Genomic DNA, 26,435 nt, shown 5'->3' with positions numbered 1-26,435 from the left:
GCAATGGGCTAAAACTACATGCACAAAGGTACTGGCTGGATATTAGGAAAAACTTTTTCACCGTCAGAGTAGTTCAAAAGTGGAATCAGCTGCCTAGGGAGGTGGTGAGCTCCCCTTCACTGGCAGTTTTCAAGAAGAGGCTGGATGAATACTTTTTAGAGATGCTTTAGGCTGATCCTGCACTGGGCAGGGGGTTGGACTAGCTGGTCTGTATGGCCCCTTCCAACTCTATGATTCTATGATTTAGTGGAATTTTTCTCATACTTCCTCCAAGGGCATATATTGTCTTCTAGTCATCTCCCCCTAACTTCTGAGGTTGCACCAGGCCTTGTTCACACAGATTCAACTTCACAGCTGCCCCTGCTACCCACGAATACCTACAAATACTAAGGTTTGTTCCTGCCAGTTTTCCTGCTCAGTCTTGTCTGGTTGCCTCCTCACTTTAGCCCACACCCCACATACCTTTAGTTCACATGAAACCCATGACCCAGGCATAGCCTTTTTGGTGATCAGAATAAACTCCTCCACCCTCTTCAGGTTGCATGAAAGCTGGCTGGATCAAAGCCTAAAAATCCCAAGTTTCAGAATTTTGCATCCAACACCAAATTTGTTCCTTGCACAGTGTATTTATATTTATTCACTGAAATAATTATACTCCTGTGGGTTACCAAGCTGCAACCCAGAGACCTGCTCTGTCCTTTATGGATACTGATTCAGGAAGAGGTGCAACCACTGCAGCTTTATCAACCTCTGGCTTCCTCACTCCTCTTTGGCCTCCTGTGCAGCATTGCTATAGTTCTGCTTGCCACAGTAGGGTGGAGATGGGAGACGGACAGGTTGGGGCGAGGAGCCAGTGGGAGAAGCTGCCATGTCTCCTGGTTAATTGGTAGCTTTAAAGTCCTAATGCAAATCTCCAGGCTGCAACTCAGCCATCCTAGCTGTTATTAATGTTCTTTCTTTCTGGGCACAAACAGAGCCACCCAGTTTACCCTCAGGTAGGTCACATGGATTTAATGCAGGAGGTGCTGTGTGCAATGCTAGTTTTGTGGGCACTTTGTTTGAAGGGGTGAGAGACGGTGCCAGAAAGCAGTCTTGGCTCATGGTGCTGCCCAGGACCTGAATGCCATTTGTCCTTCCTGCTCTGAATGAAGCTTAATAGCAGGTCACTCACCGGGTCAGAGTACAATCGATTTGGAATGGTGGGTGTCTGTTGGTCAACACAAACCACTTTCTTCATTTCTTCAAAGCTGGGGTCAATTGGCACCATGTCAAAGAAAGGAGGTTTGTAATCTTCAACAATCCCTGCAAAACAAAAGATATATGTATATGGAGGTATGAGAAATGAGAAGCCCAAAGTGACAGTGTGCACTTGTGCATGAAATGCTGGTGTAAACTGTTGTGCACCAGATAGGTCTACTCATTTGCAAATATGTGTGAAATTTCTCTCTGTTCTCACTCCAGGGTGGGAACATGCAGGTGATGGTATCTATTTATTTAAGTCTTTTATACTCTATCTTTCTCCAAGTGGCTTATATCATTCTCTTCTTCTTTTATCCTCACAACAAGCAGGGCCTTTTTCAGCTGGAATGTGGTGGAACCGAGTTCCAGCACCTCTTGAAAATGGTCACATGGCTGGTGGCTCCGCCCCCTGATCTCCAGACAGGAGGGCAATCTCAACTCCCCTCTGTCTGGAGATCAGGAGGCGGGGCCACCAGCCATGTGACCATTTTCACCGAGGGCAATTTAAACTTTAAAAAACTCCCCCCTTGTTCCAGCTGACCCAAAGTGACGTCATTGTGCGGTCCTGAGTTCCACCGCCTCTTTTCCCAGAAAAAAAGGCCCAGACAACAACCCTGTTAGTCTCAAAGTACGTGACTAGACTAAGACGATCCAGCGAGTTTCCGTGGCAGAGTGGGGATTTGAACCTGGCTCTCCCAGATTCTAGTCCAACACTCACCATGCTAGGTTATACTGATGGGCTAGATCGAGAATTGATTTTTTCATCAGCCTAACTGAACTTCTCCCCTCCTCCTGCAGCCCACTGAGGGTCCTGAGGATAGCGGACCCTCAAGAATAACTAAAGGGGGTCCTGCAGGAAGAACAGGGAATTGGCGGGAAATGGCCATTTCATTAGGAACCGACCCAGTGGGGACATGCTCACTTTTCAGTGCTTTCAGCACTTTAATTCTGTCCAGGCCTAGGTCTCCTGAACCTTATCTGAGGTAAAACAGTCCTCACCCCAACAATGGCCTTGACTACAGTCCTTTGGTTTCTCCCTTATAAGTGAATGGTTGGAATTCACCCCAATTTGGGGTGGTGGTGGTGGTGGATTAAATACTGCACTTCAGGGCACTGTTGCGGTAAAGTCCACCCTGCCCTGATACTTGGGGGCAATGATCCCACCGTAGGATGCAGAGGCACTAGGAGCGTGCAACAGCACGTGCGCACACACAGAGAGAAGAAGGCATTGTTTACATCTGAGTATGCCATAAATATTCAGTATTCCTGATATTTAGGTGAAAAAAATACTGGTATAGCATTCAGAATTCTGATTATATTGGAATTCTGAATATATTTGGAGTTCAGAATATATTTAGCTCCATTAGTCCCTATGGGAAAGTCTTTCCAGGGAACATTTTTCAAGAAAACCGTACCAGAATTGCAGGAAAACTCAGTCCTGCTTACCCACTAAAGATCACCCATGTTTTAAGTGAATTGGACCAAAGGGTCTGATTCTACTGAACAAGTAACTCTCCATTGGCCGTTTTCACACTGCTTACCAGCCACGGAACATCACACCAAGCTCCCGGAATGACAGTGTCTTCCTAGCATAATTCTGTGTGAGAACCCATGCGAAATCGCGCCAGGAAGACGCTGTCATTCCAGGAGTTTGGCGCGATGTTCCGAGGCTGGTGTGAAAATGCCCATTGTTTCCTATGGGGGAAAGATTTAAGGCTTTCTCCAGGACACAGGAAGCCTTAGCCAACACACAACAACAACCAATGATGAAAGGCCTCCCAATGCAATCAGAACCAACAGAACCAAGGTCAAACCAGAGAATCCCAGCAGAATCAAACTGAAGCAAGGGACACTGTTAAAAGCCCAACAGAACCAGTGTCACTCAAGGATGCTAGGCAGAACCCAGGGCCAATGCAAGCCCAGCAGAACCGACATCAAAGCAGAGAATTCTACTAGAACCAATGTTAAACCAGAGAATTCCAGCATTCAACCTAGCAGCCAGACCTGGAAATGGCATATGGCAATCAAGCAACACACACACACACACACACACACACACACACTCTCTCTTCTCCTGTTGCCTGGGAAGGGGGGGAGACAAGCTGCTGCAACCTTTGAAACAATATCCCCAAATATATCTGGATAATTTGGTAATGTAAATACCAGTTTATCCAAACATATCAGAATATACTAGATATATCCAGATATACCCAAATAATTCAGAATATTTATTTTTCGGGTACATATTCGGTATTCCTGAAATGAATCACACACCCCTAAAAGGCATGCTGCATCCTCAGAAATACTTGGAATATACACACTCTCTGTCCACAGCACTTTCTCCAGTTAGGGTGCTTATGAACTTCAGCAGTTTAGTTGGGATGCTCACAGACATGGACAAAAACACTGGCTGAAACAGTTCTGACTGTATATCAGAAATTACGTTTTGTCCATATATATTAAAAATATATATTAAAATATATTTAAAAATAAATGTGTACAGAACTGCACAATTCTAAACAAATTCTGAATTTATTTTGACACTAAAAAAATCTGAAACAAGACTGCATCAACTGCAAATATTTGCAAGTGTGTAACTTTTAACAGACAACATTCACTGGTTTCTGTTTGGAAAAATACAGTCTGGAGCAGAGTTTTTTAAAGCATCTACACAATGTTGTCCTTGATTCATCCACCTTCTGGGGTTTCTTTTATTTTTTCTCCATTGTTTCCACATGGTTTGCTATGACCTTTAAAGAAAGATTCCAGTCAAAGCAGGTTTGCACGCAGTGCAGATAGAGGGTGTGCATTTTCAAACCTCCTGCGCATATTTTTCCATTTTATTCCCATCATCCCATTGTACCCTGTGACAAAGAGGGGGAAAGGGAGGCCCAAGGAGATGACAAAGAAGCACAGAGAATATCCCATGTGGCCACTCCATTGTCTTTGTGAATGCCTCCGTAGTTGCAGCAGCGATGACTGCATAACAAGGAAACCTCTTTAGATGTCAGAAAATGATTTGTGGGCAGCAAATGTTCAAGCAAAGGTTAGTTTCTATTACTGATCTACCCACAGCAGATGCACAAGATTACCAAGCATGCAGTATGGATTTTAGCAAAGGAGATCTCGTTCCCCTGGCACTCACAAGAGCTAGAGGGCCACATAATGTCTCACAGGTCATCTCCAAAGCGATGCCACCCTACATCATGGATTTCAAATCATCCCGAATATTGTGAGATCCATGTTTGCAACCCACAACCTCTCTGGAGTTTTGTAATTCAGTGTTAAGTAACACAGTGATAATTTTCTGATTCTAGGGTCCCAAGCAGTTCAAAGATATGAGCAAGGCACTGTAATTTTTGGCATCTCATAATCTCCTCCAACCGTGTTGTTTCTGGTATTCAAAGAAATAACAAATCATCAGCACAGAGTGATTGGTGATGAAGCTACGGAAATTGGCAGGAGAATACAGGACAGGCAGATTTTTTTTAAAAAAGGCTCCATGTTGACATCAACTGATGAGGATGCTGAAGAAGGACATTATTATTAGTATTGGTACATTCCATCATATCAATACACGCCTTATAATTTTAGCAAATGTTAGTCTCTCTCTCATTAAACATGGGTTTTCCGAAATCATGTGCAAATTTCAGTTGAGTGGTGCCCATTAGCACCGTCATTATTTGATCTTGCTAACCAGCCTATAAGGAAAAGGCGGCATTCGTTGCTATGCCACAACAGCCAATGTGAACTCTTGTGCATTAAGGAACTTGACTCTGATGGCAAACTACTATGGACTGAATCAGGCACACCTGCAGATATATTTGGAAAGTGTGAAACACACGTTGCAAATGCATTGTGGAATAGATACAACAGTGAGTTAATAGGCATGAACTTTCTAATGCAAAAGTGATGGAGCATTAATGGCACATGAAACAGTCATCTATGACAGTAATGTTTCATGAGAATTTTCTGACACTTATCAGCAAAGTACGTTTTCTGTCTAACAAGCAAATTCTGGGGAATACTTCCCCCAAAAGTTTTTATGGGCCGTACAGCAGATGCAGTTTCTCAATGTGAAAGCTGCCTTTAAACATGGTAGATCAGAAACATGTCACAGAAGCACTTTGCCGACACAGATATCTTAATCCTCCTCCTGTATAACTACACCAAACATTTTGATGTAATCTGCCATGCACAATGAAAAGTGTCATATTAAAACCATGCAAGGACCAATAGGCTGCAAGATTATCATCTTTACACATTCTGGAATTGGATATGACATTATGTGCTCTTGTTCCTTAAGAATAAATTGGCAGCAATTTGACACCTCTGCAAAACTGAAATGCTAAACACCGAGGCATCATTGTTTGGGTCACAATAAAGTGACAGCACAAAAGTATGCTGGTTGCAACATACCATTGTAGAGGAAAATCCAAAATCAAGCATTTTGAAAATATTGCAATATGATGCCCCATCCAATCAAGTAAAGAGCCTTGGGTCACTCCTGGGCCTAGCCTTGCATTTCAAAAAGCTGTTTGGACTGTTACTAGGAAGACCTCTGATTTCTTTGGCTACAACAGACTGACTTGGCTACCTCTTTGTTGTTAGGAGTACCTAGTAAGTGAGGATTTGAACCCAGTTCTGCTCAGTCCTACTCCAGCACTCAAACCACCATAACACATATTAGGTATATAGAGGCATATATTGGGTATATTGCTTATATATATATTTTAGTTTTATTATTTGTATATATTTATAAATTGATTTAAGCTCAGGAAAATGCAGCATTTTTAAAAATTAATACCTGAAGCAAATTAACACTGCAAGGAATTGGTTTGGCACTGCATGTTTTCAGTCAGAAAACAATGCATGCATGTGTACCAAATGAAAGCACATTTGCTACACATCACTTGGGAGATTTGGGGATGGGTCCAATGATGCCTTTCTCCCAAGTTGTGAAGGATAAGATGGGCTCCAGCTCCACCTCTCCTGAGAACCAACCAATGAGAGGGGGCAGAATGCTGGTCCAGTGTCAGTGGTAGTCTGTTGGAGAGGCCAAAAGGAAGTGAAAAGGCTTTGTGGAACGGCTGAGAGAAGGCAGCAGAGATATTACTGGCTTTTACAAACCTGTTTTGTTACACTGAAACATTATCTGTTTAATCCCAGTCTATTTATGAGTTTAAAACCATTCGCCCCTATGTTCCATCTTGAAAATAAAGTTTATTTTTGTTTTGTTTAACGAAGTCATTGGCTAAAGGAAAATATCATACACGCAGACTTCAAACGCTCTGGTCGCGTTAGATAGGCCAAGTTTAAGTAAATGGTGGCAGTATATATAGGGAAAGTAAACTCTGTTCCTTTCCCCCAATAGCCCTGGGCTGTAGCTGGGTGAGGGGAAGGAAAAAAGAAGGAACAGGCTGCCTGTCTGGTAGAGCCTCTGGGAGAGGAGAGAGCGGACCCTGTGAGGATTTGGAGGTTAGACAGGTGGTGTGTGGTTTACTGCCCTTTACTGCTTGGGAAGCCCTTAAACCTGTGAAGAGAGGTTTAAGGTGGGTGGAGGTATGGAAAAGGTAGATCCACCATATTTTTCCTCTAAAAGACAAAGGTTTCTTTCAACAAGGAAAAAATTTTCTGCATCAGAGGCAGTCTTTCTCTACCAGAAAAAGTGATTCTTCATTGGAGGAAGTCTTTCTTGCTTGAAGGAGAACTTTGCTAAAAAGAATCATAGGATCCAACACAGAGACGGTAACATTCCTGATCCTAAAGTGGAAGATGAAAAAGCATCGAGGAAAACTCCAGCCAGTATGAACTGAGCGGAGTTCAGCACCCGAAAAGTTACTGATCATGATTTGTCTGTGGCTGCAAAATAAGTGTGGCTGAACCATCATTTGGTATTAGGGCCATATGCCCACTTTATAGTGTATTTCACAAAGACTTGTGGGGACTGGGTCACAATAAAGTGTATTGATTTACAGGGACTAGGCCAGGAACTAAATATGAAGCGTAATAATAAAATTTCTTTTACAAGTCTCATTTCAGAGTCTGATACAATGCAAGAAGCTGGCGACTACACTGCAATAGCTGGAGACTGCACTGCAATAGCTGGAGACTGTACTGCAATAGCTGGAGACTGCACTGCCATAGTGTATCCTACTTCTCATTCTTGATACAAATGCAAAGGACTAGCATTTTTGCATGCATCTGTAGCGGTGTATTTTGGATAACCCAAAATAATTTCTGTGAGAACAACTTTTTTAAAAAATCGTATCTATTGTACTATAGTGATTAATATTCTGGACCAGTGACTTCTTCCTCCCATTTCCAAGTTATGGAAACAGCTTTCATTTTACTTATTTTAAGAATAATAAGTATTTGAACTTTAAAAACAAACAGAGACGGTGAATTACGCAACTCTTGAAGGCTCTGATGTGCTTGGTTCCTGCGCTGACTAAAAGTTCAGAGTACAGTACAAGGTTTTATAGAAAAATCACCCTCGGCCCCAAACCGGCATTCGTATGAAGAAATAGTCCCCTGCACACCCACATCCTCAGAGGCGTCACTGAGTATGGAATCACCGAGCATTAACGCAGGAGGGGATGGGGAGCAGGCGTGGTCGGTTCCAAGATTTAAGGGGCCCCAGACAGACAGTCCTCAGGCACCCCCTCCCATCTTATATTTGCCACCAGCCCCACACGTGCCGTCCTTTCCTTCCTCCACATGCATCCATCCCACTTGCCTGGATGGTCTTCCCCTGCCCACATGTGAGCTCTCCGGGGCTTTTTTTCTGGGGAAAGAGGTGATGGAACTCAGTGGGTTGCCCTCGGTGAAAATGGTCACATGGCTGGTGGCCCCGCCCCCTGATCTCCAGACAGAGGGGAGTTGAGATTGCCCTCCACGCCGCTTAGCAGCGTGGAGGGCAATCTCAACTCCCCTCTGTGTGGAGATCAGGGGGCGGAGCCACCAGCCATGTGACCATTTTCAAGAGGTTCCGGAACTCCATTCCCCTGCGTTCCCCCTGAAAAAAAGCCCTGGAGCTCTCCCACTGCTCCTGCTCTCCCACTACGTGCAGCCCTTTTCCCAGTGGCACTGGGCAGCAAACGTGGCAGGGAGTATGGTGGAGTACCAGCCAATATATGAGTGTGTGTGTGTGTGGGGGGGGGTCAACAGCAACAAGCCTTGGGGTCTGGCAGCTGGCCCACCACAGGGTATATTGATGCCAGCTCTGAGGGCAGTCCCTTGCCTTCATTCATGTGTGTGTGTGTGTGGAATTTAATCTGGAATACTTTCTGTTTTGTCTTCAGTCTTCACCTCCCAGCTCCCAACTCTCAGTCCTAGCTTTATTTTCTCCTGTTTTTTGTCCTTCTGTAGTTGCCCTTCTCTTCTGGTATATGTGCATTTTTGAGGGGGAAGAAATATACTTATTTTCATTCACACAGCCTCTTCATGTTATGTGATGCCATAGAGGTATGGCTTCTCTTCATTTTGCTGTGACTGACAGCATAGTCCCAAGCAGATTTATACCATTCTAAGTTCACGGAAGTCATTGGACATAGCGCATGGCTAGAGACTTACCCAGGGGCAGGCTCTAGGCCAATGATGTTGCTGATGATCCACTGACAACACTCCCCATTCCTTCCCGCTGTCCCCCTGCCACCCAGTTGAGCAGTGGCAGGAAGCACCTGCTGGTGGCGAGAACACGGCAGGCTTAGAGGGCACAGAGAAAGTTGTCCCTGTGCTTAGAATGGAACTGATAGACTTCTTTATATATTTATCCTTGGTTGATAGAAAAGGTTGTGTGTAACTGAACTGTAGAAATAGAATAATTATTCATCTACATGTTTGTCAGTCACCTTTTATGGACAACAGTGGGCCTGTTCCTACGTAACACTGAATGCACGCATCTTGCATGTATGTACATATATCTGTTTGTATGAAAGAGCCAACGCATCAATGCCCGTTCACTTTACAAAAGAAACTAGGGACAAGTATCTGAATAAATATGTGGCTTCAATCAGACATCCAGCTGTACACATGCATTGAATGTAACAATAGAATTACTCAACATACATATAAACTCGGTTGCCAGGTCCCCCCCAAGGACAAACCAGGGTGCGGGATGTGGGGAGGGGGTGCAATGGGCACTTACTTGTGTGCACATACTCACATCACCAAATGATATCATTTCTAGCGTGATGCAGAAGGGCTGGCTCATGCCGGGGGCTGATTCTCTAAAAATCAGCCCAAAACATAGTATTTGGGGCTGATTTTTGAGACTCAGTCCTTAGCTTGACCTGTTGCTTCCATGTTGTGTCAGAAATGTCATTTGCCAGAGTTGCAGGTGGGCACATGTGTGCTCCGGCCTGCACCCCCATTTTCTAGTGCCTTTCCCCCCTCTGCTGGCCAGGCAAGCAATGGCAGGGACTGGGGATGCCCCCTGCAGCGGGGGACCTGGCAGCTCTGCATATAAAGAAAAATCAAGTGTCTAGTATACATGGACTGTATATTCATTCACTGCAACTTATGAAGAGGGCTTTTGTGGAAGTCATTCTCCACTTTATGCACAATGAAATGGCAGACAGAGGAGGCAGAATTCTGGACTGCACCACTTCAGGCTCAAGGTGGAGCAGGGTGGGATGGTTTTAATAATTCTGAATGCTCCCTGCACATAGTAAACTAGCAAATCTAGGATAAAGGTGTAATGTAGTTCTTGTCCTTCTGCTCTATTTTACTACATGCAGACAGCTTTTCACATATTTGAAAAGACCACCCCTACATAACGTTTGAAGCGATATTGTCTCAACCTCTATCCCTTCATTCCAGCACCTTTTAAAGGCATCCTGGTTCACACACGCAAAAGCCTGAGGAAGGAATGAGGGAATTAAAATGGCTGAGGTGGAAGAGAGGCACCACTTCAGATGGCAGGTGGCAGATTCCACCTTGAATTGTTCCTTCAAATAAAAAGCTCTTGCCAGGAAATTTCCCTCCATCCTTCTTTTCTTTTATCCTCAAAACAACCCTGTGAGGTAGGTTAGGCTGAAGGAGAGTGACTGGCCCGAAGTCAATCAGTCAGAAAAAGAGCAAAGCAAGTATATCAAAGCGAACTCCTGGCTGGAAGTTTTTAACAAGGCATCGTGCCTTTGACACGACCCTCCACCTGCAATCTAAAGCGGCACATTGCCATCTCCACACTCTTCCATCTCACCCAGTTTAGTGCATAGAACTGTGCAACAGCTGTTACACATGAGTCCAGAGAAGATATTGAATGTTGTTGTTACTATTATTGTTACTGTTATATCTAGGGCAAAGGGTGAACAACAACTGATGTGAGCATTTTCTGGCTCATTCATATTGGCCAAGCATAAAAATGGAACAAATAATGTCAACCAACTTGGTGCAGAAGAGGGGGGCATGAGGTCAGTGGGATTTTTTCAGGTAAGAGAGAATGAGTCTCTGCTAGGGTTGCCAGGTCCAGGTTGAGAAATTCCTGGAGATTTTGGGGTGGACCCTGGAGAGGGCGGGGTTTGAGGAGGGGAGGGGCCTCAGAATGGTATAATGCCATAGAGCCCTCTCTCCAAAGCAGCCCTTTTCTCCAGGGGTACTGGTCTCTGCCACTTGGAGATCAGTTGTAATTCTGGGAGATCTCCAGTCACCACCCCGGAGGCTGGCAACCCGAGTCTCTGCTGGGAAGGTTTTGCCTTCAGAAGAAAGCTCCTTTCGGGCCTATGGCCTTTTGAAGCCATACAGAATGCAATTTCCCCCTTAATGGCCCAGAGTGACTCCCGACTTCACTGAGTTTTCCCGAAGCCATCGGAAATGTCAGGAGAACAAACAGGCTTCCTGCATATACTATTCCTGGCACTTTGTGCTTCTGGCACCACCTAGTGGCCAGCAGCTGGTCTTCCAATTAATCCAGACTCATGAATGTCTCTTTATACTCTCACCCTGGAAGAATTTAACCTGTTTGCAGCTGATAATGTGCGTTTGAATGTTGATTGTCCCCAGTAGTCAAGGCAGCACCGATCTGTGACTTGTTACTAACTAAAACAGAGTCATAATGTAGCTGCTAATCAAGCCCATTACAAACTGCACCCCCTTCCCTCAAACAGCACTACAGCACTCCCAAGTAACATCGCTGTATATATTGTGAAAGATACGACATTGGGCAGATACTGGGAGTAAAAGGATGGTACAGAAGGAAACATTAAGGCACCTAAAGTGTTAATAAGAATATAATGAAAGGCTATGAACTGGGAATGCAATAGGCTTGTTACTGGACAGTATTTAATCTGAAGTGAAGATGGGATTAGTCTGTCTAATCTGAGCCTTTCTTGGGAGTGGTTTGTGTGCTTTTAAACTAATGATTTCTTTGAAGTGTCTTACTGTATGGCTTTGACCAGGAGGTCAAAGTGAAAAGGGTTGGGGTCTTCCACCTGCAAAAGAAACTTTATCCACTGGGGAGGTTCAAATGAAACATGGCAGGATGTTGCTGTGATCTGGGGACAGAGAAGGATCCCAGAAATTACTGAAGCCCCACAGAGTGGTATTGAGATTAATATCTGGATTTGAGCCCCAAACAGATCTTGCACCTCCAGCCTTGGTATCAAGCAGAGATTCAGCCTGTGTATCAGTTTAAGAAGGAACACAGGAAGACAAATAAGTGCTGCTGAACCAATGTCAACATTGTACCGGTCAGATCACTTATACTATGTAAGAATATGCAATGGGGGCTGTACTAATTTCACACTGTGTAATCCGCCTTGAGTCTCAGTGAGAAAGACAGACTATAAATGACAGAAATACATAATTTTCTTTGGACCAACAAAACAACTCATGTTGATGGTTTCCACCGTTTTATCTTTGGGTGCGTATAAACACTTACACAAATCAAGTTGTCACGTGGTATATTTCCTTCTGCAGGTTAAGCCCAACGTTCTCCAACCTTCACAATTGATTTGACAGTCACACTGGCTAACAAATCCAATGTTTGCTTGCTCCATGCTTCAGGCTGGCTGTTTACTCCTTTATTTAGTTAACAATACATTTGTACTCATCTCACTCCCATTTTTAAAGTGTTGGAAAACTGCTTCAGGAAGGTAGTGGGTTGGTGGCCCCAAAGATTCCCAGCCAATCAGTGCTATGCATTAAGACTAGATTACTGTAGCGCACTCTACTTAGGTCTCCCCTCAAAGTCAACTCAAATACTCCAGCTGGTGTACAATTCCACATCTCTGGAAGACTTGCATTGTTGTCATAGGATGGAACTTCACCGGTTGGACTCCTGATTGTATTTGTACATAATTGTAAATTTGGATATTTATGGGATGGTCTATTGATATTTATGTGAATTAATTATTAGAAATTGCATGTTGAGGGCTTTTTACATTAGTAATAAGCTGTACTGTAACAAAATGGTATGTACTGTTGCTATATGTATAATTCAGCTATGTAATTTCTGCATTGTCATGTTCATGCTTATACTTTCTTTCAACTCTGTTTCAGATTTTTGCTTGGTTTCAGCTTTCTGCAGTCCTAATTCTATGACATTGCTATTTGGATGTCCCATCCTGTAGGGAAAATGAGACAAGGAATGCTCAGCTAGGCCTTTATATTTCTATAAAGTCTGCCTTGAGTGTCAGTGAGAAAGGAGGACTAGAAATAATGTAATTTTTAAAAAAATGGGCTTTCCTTGAGCTTGAACTGGGAAACATAGAATCATAGAGTTGGAAGGGGCCATACAGACCATCTAGTCCAACCCCCTGCCCAGTGCAGGATGAGCCTAAAGCATCTCTGACAAGTATTCATCCAGCCTCTTCTTGAAAACTGCCAGTGAGGGGGAGCTCACCACCTCCCTAGGCAGCTGATTCCACTTTTGAACTACTCTGACCGTGAAAAAGTTCTTCCTAATATCCAGCCGGTACCTTTCTGCGTGTAATTTAAGCCCATCGCTTCGGGTCCTCTGCTGCCAACTGGAACAGCTCCCTGCCCTCCTCCAAATGACAGCCTTTCAAATATTTAAAGAGAGCAATCATGTCCCCCCTCAATCTCCTCTTCTCCAAACTAAACATCCCCAAGGCCCACAGCCTTTCCTCGTAGGGCTCAGTCTCCAGAGATCCCTGGTCATCCCCGTCGCTCTCCTCTGCACCTTCTCAACAAGACTGTATGTCAGACCAAAATATGATCAGCTAGCTTCACAATGGAAGTTCTTCTCAAATTATGTGCATTTGTATATATTCATTCAATCCTTTTATAGATCATTAAAAAATGAGAACAGAGTCTCACAGAATGGCACATTCTCAACAGTGCGTGGCCTTGAAAAATACGCATTGCAGGTACACATGCCCCTGACAGGGTGCATCTGCCACATGCAAACTTGCAGCTCCAACGCTCATTTGACTTGCTCACCTGGCCCCATGCCATGCAGCCAAACCACAACTTGTCTTCACTACAGATGTGCATGGCTGCAATTCTTCACTTTCTTGTCCCCTAAGAAAGTGCTAAGAGTAGGGAAGATGCGATGAGGGGCGCCCAGCCAGCCTCTATATTTCTAGAAAGAAAGGAGCAGGACCAACTTTGCTGCTCCCCCCCCCACAACCCGGCTGGCCGAAGGAGCTGGGAAATTCCATGGATGTGGCAAGTTGCCAGATGGAGCTCTGGTGCTGCTGGTTACCTAATCAGTGCTGAACAAACAAAGTGCTGATTGAGTCTAATGGCCCCTTTAATCAGCGCGCCGGGCGCTGACACTAGATTACAGTGTTTATAATTTACAGCTAATCATCTGCGTGGAAAAATCAAGAGAGAGAGAAAAAACACACACACACCCCACACACACAAAACTGGAGCAGCTGAAAACTTTCATATTAACAGGCATGATTAGTAATTATTTCTGCAATGGGAGACGGGCCAGGCCCCCAGTCCAGTCCTTGTCTTCAGCTGCTATTGTAAATCCTAAACAGACAATTTACTTAGCTGCCACATTTGCTGTTTACCACCTTCCCTTGACAAGAATTAAGTGTTCATCAACAGGGCTAATTGAGATTCTCCTCCTTCCAGACAAGACAGAGTACAGTCCTAGGCAGAGCTGCAGCTTTCTAAGCTCATTTAAGTCTAGGGTTGTGCTGTTCGGGTCATAAGTAGAGATGGGCACGAACAGCAATACGAACTAAAAAAAAGCCACGAACAGCCCAATCAGCTGTTTGTGAACAAGCTGAGGCCTCATTCTAAACGAACAGGTGGTCGTTGCAAGCCTCCTTCGTTGCTGTTCGTCAAGCCAGACAGTCTGGCACCTGCAATCAATTCCCTTGGCAACTGGAGGCAGGGACTGCCTGAACTTTGTCCAAACTCCTGCTGTTGTCCTGGAAACCCCAATCTAAGCCAAATTTAGTTTGATAGGCAGGTCTTCCTTTCAAGTGTGGAGCTCCAAGTTTGTTACAACAAGGGAGCAAAGAGCAGGGGGGAGGGAGGCTCCCAGCTCTGCTTTTGCAGACAGTGAGGGAGAGACAGTTGCTGTTGGCATTTTGAGAGAGAGACAGGGAGAGTGCATTGGAGCTTGAATTTTCTTTGTGTGTGGTAGGATAGGGATCTACCCCTTCAAGTTCTAGGGCTGCTGCCAGGCTCTGGGCCAAGCTATTATTTACTACTGGTACCTTTCCTGCTGCCTGCTCAGGTAAGGTTTCTGGGAGTGGTGCGGTAGGGATCTACCCCTTTAGGTTCCAGGGCTGCTGCCAGGCTCTGGAGCCAAGCTATTATTTATTATTGGTACATTTCCTGCTGCCTGCTCAGGTAGGGTTTCTGGGAGTGGTGCGGTAGGGATCTTGATGGCTGGAGGAGAGCCTGCTGGTCCCCACGAACAACGAACAATGAACATGTTCATGAACAGGTCATGTTCATCAATGTTCGTTCTTCGTAGATGGCAACGAACAATGAACGCCGTGTTCGGGGTTTTTTTTCTGTTCATGTCCATGTCTAGTCATAAGAACCTAAGTGTAGGGGTGTATACTGAAAAAAAAATTCCCTTTTGATCCAGGCATTCCAAGCGAACAATGTATGTTATTGTTTTTTTCTGGCTCGAATCTAATCCTTTTGGTTTTTTTCATTATCATGAATTTCAGTCCCATTCTTTGCAATGAGGGCTTCAAGACTGCTTTTGCACCAAAATTGCAAAGAATACAGTCCTCCCTGTAAGCCACTGATTCATCCAGTTTTTCCTCTGTTATACTACAAACACACACAACAACAACAGACCCCAAAGAAGGCCAGTGTCAGCAGGTGCACACTATGGTGAGAAACTGGCTGGCAAAGGGGTAGTGGGGCGATGGTTAAACACAATCCTGCTTTATGTTTCACTTCTTTCATTCTCTATAGTGCCAATAAATTATTACCTTCAGTGCCATGTTTCCTTGTGCTTACTCCCAGGGAAGTATCTTTTGAACTGCAGCCTATGAGTGAAATTTGCACATTCCCCCTTTCAAATGTTTCCATCTGATAGGTGGTGACAGATCCCTCCCTTGCAATGACTCACCCGATTGGTAGGGCCATTGCTCGGGTAGTGACAGAAACAAAAAGACACACTCATGTGCACTGCGCACATTTTCCCTTCCTACCAACTGAATTAATTAATGACGTAAGAGCTCTCTCCCCTTGGGATCTGACTGATGAATACTGTTAAGGAAAATGAGATGCTGCCGAGTGAGCTGAGCACCTGCCTGCCTGCCTGCTGCTGCTGCTGTGAGGTGTGAACTGAAACAAAACACACAAACTTTTTGGTGGGAGTGTGCTGTTATAATTTGGTTTCTCAGATTTGGTTCACTGTTCTGAAAGTTGCTTTAACAAAACGAAACAGCGATTTTCAGGTCTATTTCCAGCTTGCTTGTTTCAGTTTGCACATCCCACCTTTCTTCCCAATGGGTCACCAAAGTGGCTTATAATTTTCTTCCATTTTATCCTCATAACAGCTTTGTGAGGTGGGCTAGGCTGAGAGTGTGACTGGGCCAAGGTCCTCCAGCAAGCTTCCACAGCAGAAAGGGGATTTGAACCTGAGGCTCCCAGAGTCTAGTTTGACTCTCTAGCCACTACACCATACTGGCAATCCTGGTTCGGGCCAATGGCCCATCTGCAGTTCAGCATCTTGTTTCCAACAGTGGCTGGTCATGTGCCACAAGTCCACAAGTAGGCCTGCTGGTATCCTGCTGACTGTTCCCCAGCATCTGACCATGAGTAGCATTCTGCCTCTGAAACTGCAGGCTCCATGTGATTGTCCAGCCCCCTTTGAAGTCTCATTCTAGACCTCTGCCTCTTAAGGCTGTGAGTTCCACAAGCAAGCTAATGTTCTGGCTGTCTTAACAAGTACTTCCTTTTCTTGGTCTACTCAGGCAAGTGCACCAGATGCAGGAAAAACACCCCAGTAGCCTGTCTGTGTTGGCTCCCAATCTGTGGCGAGCTCTGGGTTCTGACTTCCAAGCTCACTTGTATGCACAAACTTTTGTCATACCACTGCAAGCATCATTTCTGGAACATTTATGACATCGTAGCTAAAACTAAATCCCGCACCCAGTGAAAAATATCATACAGACCAGGGATGGTTTTAACCAATCAGCAACAGGGGCAGGTGCTCTGGGCCCCATGCTGGGAGGTGGATGACTGCCCATGGCACCACCCCCTAATGGAGGGGGGCAGCCAGCTTGGAGGCTGTTCATGCCCCCACTCAAATGTCCTCCTGCCTGCCTCATATGGGGCAATGGCCACTCCGTGCTTCAATCCTGATGGTGGTGGTGGGGCACTAGGGGATGCGGCAATGATTCTGGGCCCCCTCCTGGACTTTTACCGGGGGCCCAGAATCACTAAGACCACCTCTGACACAGGCACTCTTTCTTCTACGGTTAACTGTCACCCAAAGGGAAATATGCCTAGGTTCTCATCTTGGGGGAATAAGCTGTGGCAAGCATGTGGTGAACAAATGTTACATAGGATAGTTAAATGGAACCTCACTATTAGTACCTGATGCAGGGGACAAATAGAAACATTTGGCTCAAAACTCTTGGCAAAAAGAACGCGGGACTAGTTTGACCTTTGGCTTGATCCAGTTCGGATGCCTTTTATTATTGCAGGGAAAAACTTGGAAAACAGGCAAGACTCTGACTTGGGAGATGAGACCGCAGGGGACAAACCTGTTATCTGTCTATTTAGTACATTTTTATCCTGCCTTTTCTTCAAGGAGCCCACGGGTGTTGTACTTGCTTCTCACCTCTTCTATTTCATCCTCACAACAACCTGTGAAGCATGTTAGGCTGAGGAAGAATGACTGGCCCAAGGTCTCCCAGTGAGTTTTATGCCAGAGCGAGGACGTCACTCATATCTCCTTAGTCCGACACTTTAACCCCTACATCAAACACTGCCTTGTGTTATTCATGATCAAACCAAAATGCTATGATTGCAAAGTCAAGGTTATTACGATGTATTGTCGAATGCTTTCACAGCCGGAGAACGATGGTTGTTGTGGATTTTCTGGGCTGTATAGCCGTGGTCCTGCCAAGACCACGGCTATACAGCCCGGAAAATCCACAACCACCATCAAGGTTATTACATTTGGACTAACGAGTTCATGATCTATGGACATTTGAACATACTGACCACATAAAGATTTACTTTTCACCTTAAATTACTGTAAATCAAAATATATTTTGTGTGTTTTCAATTCACTCCCCTTACCGTTAACAACCGTTCTCCGGGCTATCTCCCACAGGACCAAGCCATAGGCCCAGATGTCTGTCTGCTTGAAAGATTCAAAGCAGTCCATACGGATCTGTTCATCTAAAACTTCAGGGGCCATGTATCTTTTGGTGCCTACTCGTGGGTTGTTCCCAATATCCAAGTAGTCATTGCTCTGGGAATGCATGACTGCCAGACCTGAAAGAGAAAATTATGTCAATTTTTAGGAGACTGCTTAGCTAGAAGGCACCATCAGGTGCTTCTCCAATGAGAGAAATCCAACATCCTGCCAAACTTTGTGGGACCTGAGGTAAGGTACTTACATTTTTTGGACTTTAATTAGTCTGTGCTGTGGGGATGCTAGCATTATCTCAGGTCTAGGGTTTCTAGAAAGAGAGGCACCTAAGCAATGCAGTGTTTAAGAGGATGGCATGGATTTTGTGATGCTTGTGCTATAACTATGAGGTTTGGGACTGTAAGTATGGCTTAAGTTGCCATCATTCATACATTTGGCTATTACTGAGAAGCCTGATGCTCTGGCTGCCAATCAACTGCATTCCAGTGTTTTCCCTGTTGTCCTCTCATCTTTTAATTACCTTATTTGAGGCAGTTTTTAAAATGTTTCATGCAATTGCAGTGCCAGACTGTCCGGTGTGGACTACGGATCTCCTGCTCAGAGGCAGGAGAAGGAGGGCAGCCAGAAAGGCAGGCGGAGAGCTCACAGACTGCAGCCATGACAAGGAATCTGAGGCTGGCCACAGAAGAGGTGGAGTATGTCCACCACCAGGACATGACCTGGCCACCCACCAGCTGCAGCAGTAATGACACCTCCCCACAGCTGCCAAGAGCCAGCTGATTCTGAGGTGGTTCCCCAGGGAAGGCATCAGCTGAGGGGGGGGGGAGGTGGAGGATGAAAAGACCTTCCATGGGACTTGCTGTATGTGGACTAGTAAGTTGAGCCCATCAGTTAACTGCAGATCCATGTTTAGTGAAATGGTGACAGAAATGCTACTTTAAAAAATGCACCAAGCAGGGTGCTGTCATGGCACCCACTTGCCGAGTCAGCAACTTGGGTGACGCCTTTGAGGCAACACCTCTTGGCCAGCTGGCCGGCAGTGATGAGCCGTTTAACAGCCCATTGCCTGAGACAATCAGCTGGGAATGGGGGTGAGAATCAGCCTGGAATGGGGGTGAGAAATGAAGTGATGAGTCTAGGATTGCCAGGTATCTGCCAGTCATGGGCAAACTCCTGGCAGTTAGCCCTCTGCTTGCCAATTGCTGGCAATCAGTGGGAGGAGGCAAGCCACTCGGCAATCACCCACAATCAACAGGCACCCCGGGCAAACTGGCGAGCTTGGCTCTGTGCCCTGCTATGATGATGCCACTTTGAGAAGTGACATCTTCATGTGTGGGGGCAGAAGCGTGTGCACACTTTGCACCTGGGCTGGTTTCTTAAGAATCAGCCCAAAATGTAGCATTTGGGACTGATTCCTTAAGAACCGGCCCTGGACTGAAGTGCACTTGTGCACCTGCCTTTCCCATGAGAATGTAGCTTCTGCAACTAATGTCATTGTGGCTGGGCATGGAGACAGGGGCACGGGGATCAGCTAGATGAGTGATGCACCCCTCCACTTCCCTGCTCTCCTGCTGGCTGCCGGTGGGACCTGGCACAGCTGAGTTGCAAAGTGGCAGCAGCTCAGCTCAGACCTCGTGGGAGTTCTGGGGGGCGAAGCCCCCAATAGGGCGTGCCCCTGGGCAAATCAGGCCCCTTCATAAGGCAAAGGGAAGTCAGCTGAGGAGGACATGCTGGCTCTTGCTCCCCAGACAGAAGGGAGCAGGGTTAGGAGGGAGGTGAATGAAATCCCCTCCCCTCTCAGTCTCTGTGAGGATACGCAGTGCACACTACTGGCAAGGTGGCTGGGTGCTGCCGGCACGGGGAATGCTTTGGCTGACTGAAGGCTGCAACATGCAGCACACTTTCAAGGGAGCAACTAAACTGAACAGCGCTTACTTCTGGGGATATCAGGCCTCCAGCTCTGGTGGAAGGCCTTCCAGCTATTCCCTTTGATGCCTGCCAGTGCTCCGGTAGGAGAAATTGTGAGTGGGGGAAGGCCTGGCACATCAGCATGTGCTGACATCACTTTCAGGTAAAATTGGAAGGGAAGTTCTAGCGCTCCACAAAGTTGCAAAATGCCAAAGCATTCCTGACAATACAGTGGCATCTCTTCTGGGTGTGCAGAGAGTGATGTCAGCACATTGCCTGCAATGTCAGCATGTTGTGCAGAAATTGTGACATTGAGGGCAAGCCCCAAAGGTTGTTTGGGGGGACAGCCTGGCAACCCTCCTTAGTTCTGAACAAATATACTTGGGCTCTGACCAGACCTGTCAGCTCCCCGAACCTGAGCGGCCCTCCTTGGAAAAGAAAGGAGAGCCCACTGCAGACATGCCACCCCCCGGAACCCTAGCTAGAAAGGACTCTCTGCTCTTAGGCCCTGATGACACCCCAGGATACATCCATCAACCCAGGTCTTGATGCCTCCCTTTCTGCCTGACCTCTCATGATCACCCTTTGAATCTCAAAAACGGTGATGGGGCCAACCCTGGATGGACACGATCCATATAGAGAGGAGTGCTTGCTTGGCATTCTAGCGCTTCTCTTCCACCTGCTCAGCTCCAGAGGACGATGCACGCTTCCAGGATCAGGGTAGCCATTGATGCAAGAAGTGTGGAGCTGCCATGACTACTACAAAACCTCTCATTCGCTACTTGGAAGCTGGAGATGCAACGTCTCAGCTGCCAACTCTTTAATCCCACCCTCATCATCTGGACAGCTCCCCCGCTGTCCAGCAGCTGCGTTTTTGACCTAGCCTAGCATTTGGCTACCCTCCTCTGCTGGACAGCTCCCTGCTCATCCTGGCTTGCATCTCTGCTCCCATGAGAGCAAGAGTGGGGCAGGATCTCACAGCAGGATTATAAAAGAGGGGATATAAGGTTATACTAAGTGCCGTGTAGAGTGACAGTGATAATTCCATATCCAGCTTTCTGCAGAATGCTACAAGATGCAGAAGGATCTTAGAGGGGAAGGCTGCCCCAGGTGAAGGCTGCATGCCCATCTCCGAGGCAGAACGGAAGAGGCTTGAACATGCATCTAATCAACATCCAGCCATCCCAGTTCACGTGGCCTCAGCCTCAGTCCCCCCCCCCTTCCTTGGTTGGTCTCTCAAGCAGCACACCGGCAGGATTCGTAGTTCTTGCAGGCGCGGGGGCAGGGCAGAGCAGGGCTGGGGGGCGGGGGGGGAGGGAGAATCTTCTTTATAGGATATCTGCTTTCTAGCAGCGTAAATAACTTGATTTTGTACTGGGGGTGGGAAGGTTGCAGCTCAGCACTCTCACTAAGCACCGGCTGTTTGCCAGTTTCAGGAGACTTCTTCCAATTTAAGTGGCTCTTCTGGATACTGCCCACTATTTCCTTGGAATGTCTCAAATGAGGGAGGAAGACGGTTTGCTCTCTTGGAACCTCCCCCCCGCCCCCCGCCCCGCCTGCCCGTGTGAGACGGTTGTTTCCCCCTCCCCTAAGCATGCAACTTGGCTTGTTTTGAATACATTCTGTAAAGCTACAACTCCATAAGCCCTTCAAAACACTTCCTCTGCAGTTCTCCTGGAACAGGTAAAGAGGCAGGCTTAGGACGTCACGGTCAGCGGTAGCCTCACTGGGCACTCTTAAGCAGGCTTACATTCTACTAGGCCCAATGATCTCACTGGACTTAGCAGGGTATAAGCCTGCCTACAGTGGCAATGAGCGAGTATGGCTCGCCCCAGACACCCTTCCTTAGAAAACATCCTCTTGCATTGTTGCAGAGAACTTTCTCATCTGCCCAAAGGGCCTGGTCAGCCACTGAAGTCCACTCACCCAGGTCAGCAATGCAGCACTGGATGTTTTTCTTGACCAGGATGTTTCGGCTCTTCAGGTCACGATGAGCGATGGCCGGCTTGCCCTGCGTGCCAAAAATCTCCACATGCAGATGAACAAGCCCACAGATGATGGAGGAAGCCAAGCGCAGGCAGGTCTCCACATCCAGAATGGTGCACTGCAGGTAGTCGTAGAGGGAGCCGTGCTCATGGTAGTGGGTGATCAGCCACAGCTGTGTGCTCGAGTTCCTCGATGTCATGTCAGAGGCAATGAAGCCTGTGGGTAGCGAAGGAGGGCAGAGCTCAGGAGTCGGCCATGCCCAGGAGTGTAGTTTCAGAAAGGGGTACAAAATGGCTGCCTGAAACACCGCTGCTGGAAATAATACTGTACTTGCCTGCCACCATTTTTCTTTGACAGAAATATTTGGACCAGTGGTCCACCCAGGCCAGGATTGGGAGACCTGACTGGAAATGGCTCTGCAGGGTCTCAGGCCGAGGGATTTCCCTGCCCCTAATATCAGAGACCCCTTAATGGGGGTCTTGCATATGTACGCACCGTGCTATAATCTCTCCCCAGTGTGGACACCCTCGCTCCTATTCTTTTCTCTTTCAAATGATCATAAAAATAAGGCAATGAAAATCTGCTGGGAAGGGCTCAGTGCGGTTCTCCATTGGGTCTTCCTGCCATTTACTTGCCCGGGGTCTGAGGCTCAGCCCCCAGACTCACCAGGAAGAGGAGGTGGGAGGCGGGAGCCAGCCGGGAGCCAGTCGCTCATCCACCCCTGCCGGTGTCACAGAGACTCACCGGGCAGAGGAACGGAGTGAGGATGCCACCATGGAAGGCAGAGGGGTGGCGGAAGAGGGTATTGCCGTAGCTGGCCCTGCCGCCGAAGAGACCACCCAGCAGCTGGCACACATTGCAGGAGCAGCCTTCTGCTCTGGAGCCCCGCCCCTCCTGATAGCCAGGGGAAGGGAAGAGACACCTAAGCCGCAGTGGGTCAGGCGGGGCAGGTGGAAGCCAGCCAGCCCTACCCTCCAATGGTACAATAGGGGTGCAGGCGGGGCGAGAGAGCACAGCCAACCCCAGGAGGAGGCCCGGGAGCCAAAGCAGCCGCCCATCAAGCCTGAGGGAACGGGCTGTGGGGATAGGGCAAGGAAGTCCCTCTTCAGAGGCCCCATAAAAAGGCAAGAGAAGAGGTGGGGTGGGAAGTTGAGGAGCAGAGAGTGAACGGAGGAGAGTGAGTAGTCAGGAGAGTGAGAGCGGAGGTGGAGAAGAGAAGGAAGCAGAGTATGGGAGGGAACTGGAGCAAGGGCACGAGGCATGCAGGGGGTCGAGACGGATGAGAGGGTGAAAGGGTGACGTATATCCCCCCTCCGGCCACAGACCCGAAGCCGGCAGCCAGCCTAGAGTTCCTCTGGATTCCCTCGTCAGGCGTTAGGATGTCAAGGGCAGCAGCATCTCGATTGAAGCCGGGGAAAGCTGCCTTCAGGATGCCCCCTTCAGGCGCTAGGCTGCCCAATGCGGCAGTGCCCAAGTCAAGTTCTGACACTACTGATTTAAAATGCTGCCACTCCCCCCTCCCAGTACACTTGACAGCTCCTGAGTCTAATGGTCCACTTTTAACCTTCCTTTTCTGACCCTGTGGCTTCCCTCATCTTTGTCTGCATGTTTTCGCCAGGGTTGCAATAACTGGTTAGTTAGAACAAGAAATTAAAAAAACCCAAAAACCTTTTGATTGACCCTGATTAATTGCACAACATATTAAAGAAAACCTGTAAACTCTTGCAAAAGTTCTTGCAAAAAACCGTAGTTGGCTGTTCCCACATGCCCTGAAGGGACGACACACAAATGGAATGCTGGTGACGCCTCTGTTTGCAAAATGGATGAGGGCTGTTTGGCTTCCGTGTTTTCAGCACCTCTTCTAGGACTGTGGAAAGTGCATTCCCAAAAAAGGCATCGAAAAAATGGAAGCTAAATAGCCTGCCACCATCTTGCAGATGGAGACATCTGGATTCCTGAGGAAAAGCTGCCAGCATTTGGTGAGTGAGCCGTCCCTCTAAGGGCATGTGGAAACAGCCATTCGCAGGCATTGCCTTAGAAGAGCCACCACCCCTGTCATACTGCAAGGAATTTCTTTTCTAAGATGGTGCTGACCTCAACTCATATAGCAGTATTAAACCAACTGCACCAATTACCAGTTTGTTTCGGGGTCCAATTCAAGGCCAATCCTTTTTATATTTAAAGCCCTTTATGGCCTCAGAACTGCATACTGCCTGCCCCCATGTGAGCTCAGAAAGACCATTCAACCCTTCCATCAAGGCCCCGCTCCCTCCCTAGGAGAGGTACAGTCAACGACCCGTTCGGCCAGAAGGTTCTCGGTGCTGGCTGCATCCTTGTGGAATGGTTTGCCAAGTGATATGAGGACTGCCTCCCCCTCTGCAGTTCCAAAGGCAGTGATGTTTAGAAGCAGTTTTGGTTGAATTTGTTTTCCATTTTTTTAAAAAAATTGGATCTTACAGTTTTAATTCCACTGATTATATATTAACTGAACTTTAGCTGTCTGATATTAGATTCGTACAAGCAGGGGCCCATGAAGACTCAATGGGAGGGAGGATTGGATCACTCCAATTGATCCTTCTTCCCATGCGATTTCCACTTACCTTCCTTCCCTCCCCTGGCAGCCCTCTGGCTTGTCTCCCTTTCCTGTTTTCTTCCTTCCCTCCTACCTGTATTCCTCCTTTTCCTTCAGTTTTCTTCCCTTCCTTTCCCCCCTCCAGCTTCACCTCATCATATCTTCCTTCTGCCTGCCTACTCCTGCTTCCCCCAACTAACCTCAAGTTTCACAATGTGGCTGCAACTGCCATTTTGAATTGCTTACCCATTTGTGGACAACAGGCTGCTGAGCTATTGTGAGGTAATCTCATGAGATCTCAACATTTTCAAACCTTTTTATTTTATTTTATCCTCTTCTTTAAAATAAAGTAAGATTTTTCTCCAAACAAACATGGGGTTGCATCAAGTTTGTAGAGACATCTTCTCTATCTGTAACCTGGCTCCATTGTGTGGGGTTTTTTGTTTGTTTGCTTTAGCATTCTGGGTAAAGTTCAGAATTAGGTCAATGCTTTCTTCCATACCTTCCAGAAAATCCTCAGGCTGTAATTTGCTGCTATCTTACTTTCATCAGAGGAACAGCAAGATTCAAATCTAGTAGCACCTTAAAGGCCAACAAGATTTCCAAGAGTCAGGCTCCCTTCCTCAGATACCACAGCCTGACTCGGGAAACCTTGTTGGTCTTTAAGGTGCTACTAGGCCTGAATCGTGCAGACTAATCCAGTCTATCTTGCAGACCACCCATCTCCCCTCACTACTATGGTGATCCCTTGACTGTTCTTTCCCTGCCTTCCTTGGGCCAGGCATTTCCCCTGGCACAGAACCCTTGGAAACCCCTGGCACAGAAGCCTATCACTGGAGTGATGATGGGAAGGGAGGATCAGCAGCTTTCCTATTGCTCATGGTTATGGAGGGTGCTGCTTTGGGCAGAAAAGACATGTGGCAGGCCTCTCCCACCCCCTACTGCCCTAGGGGTTTGAAGAAATGGGAGATATAGGAGGGCTGAGGAAGAAAGGGGGGGGGAGCAAGAATAGGTGGAACTAGAAAGGAGTAATTCAGCTTGGATCGATGTATGTGAGGTCAGTTCCAAGAATGAAAGTAATCCTTGATAGCACTTGCTGATGTTCTCCTCTTGTTGTCATTGTGGACTGGTGCTGTTCTTTGCCTTTAAGTCGGGAAGAGTAAAGATAGGTGTGAAGTAGATGGATACATGTGCAGTGCATGTGTGTGAGAAGCTGTGGTCCCCTCCAGGGACAGTCAGGGCAATGATATTGCCGTTCTGATGTTTCCGGCAGGATGGTGCCATTTCTGCTCACCTAAGATGTTGTCGTGCCTCAGCAGCACCGTGTTGTAGATCTCTGTCTCACGGAACCATGACTGTTCATCCCGGGAAGAGAAGATCTTGACAGCCACGTTCTCCCCATGCCAAGTACCACGCCACACCTCCCCATAGCGCCCTTTGCCTGTTTGGGGGATAATTGCCATATTAGATTTTGCTAATTTGCACAACAAATATTTATATAAAATATTTATATCCTGTGTTTCCCCTAAAGAAAGCCATTCTCTTCCTGGAGTTTGTGTGTGCTCATCAATACACACCAGTTATACCACAAGAAAAGACCAAAAAAAATGAAGCCACTCCTGCCTGAGAGGAGGAAGGCGAAGCCAACTAGGCTTTTCTCTCTAACGAAGCTGCCCAGCTCTCAAAAATGGCAGAAAGTAAGGAATCTCTGCCCTCTGACAAGGAGATGTGCGGTAACAGAATTTCTAAACGGAATTGCGTAGATATGGGAAAATGGCAGTCTTTGCTTGTAGCAAACTGAATTGTAGCAAACAGTCCACTTGCCATCAGTAGGAATTACCACCAAAAGTTTCAGCCAGGTTAATTTCCTTTATCTGACTCTAGATTAGAAGGAAGAGATATTATGGATTGACCTGAAATTGGGAGGGGGGCTCATTACAGCAGAGT

General features: G+C 46.7%; 1 protein-coding gene across 2 annotated transcripts in view; it reads right to left on the bottom strand.

The window, feature by feature from the left end:
* Positions 1-26,435, bottom strand: part of ACVRL1 (activin A receptor like type 1) — a 69,161-nt gene that overhangs the window by 6,271 nt on the left and 36,455 nt on the right. For both annotated transcript variants that reach the window (XM_054976255.1, XM_054976256.1), the window contains 4 exons: positions 25,783-25,929; positions 21,857-22,132; positions 17,947-18,144; positions 1,172-1,302 (listed from right to left, as the gene is read on the bottom strand). In XM_054976255.1, the coding sequence (XP_054832230.1) occupies positions 1,172-1,302; positions 17,947-18,144; positions 21,857-22,132; positions 25,783-25,929 (752 nt within the window). The remainder of the gene's footprint in view (positions 1-1,171; positions 1,303-17,946; positions 18,145-21,856; positions 22,133-25,782; positions 25,930-26,435) is intronic.

The sequence above is a fragment of the Eublepharis macularius genome, chromosome 4, assembly GCF_028583425.1.
Source record: "Eublepharis macularius isolate TG4126 chromosome 4, MPM_Emac_v1.0, whole genome shotgun sequence".
NCBI lineage: Eukaryota > Metazoa > Chordata > Lepidosauria > Squamata > Eublepharidae > Eublepharis > Eublepharis macularius.
Note: the sequence above shows the minus strand (reverse complement) of the source record. Positions and strands in the feature narration are given on the sequence as shown.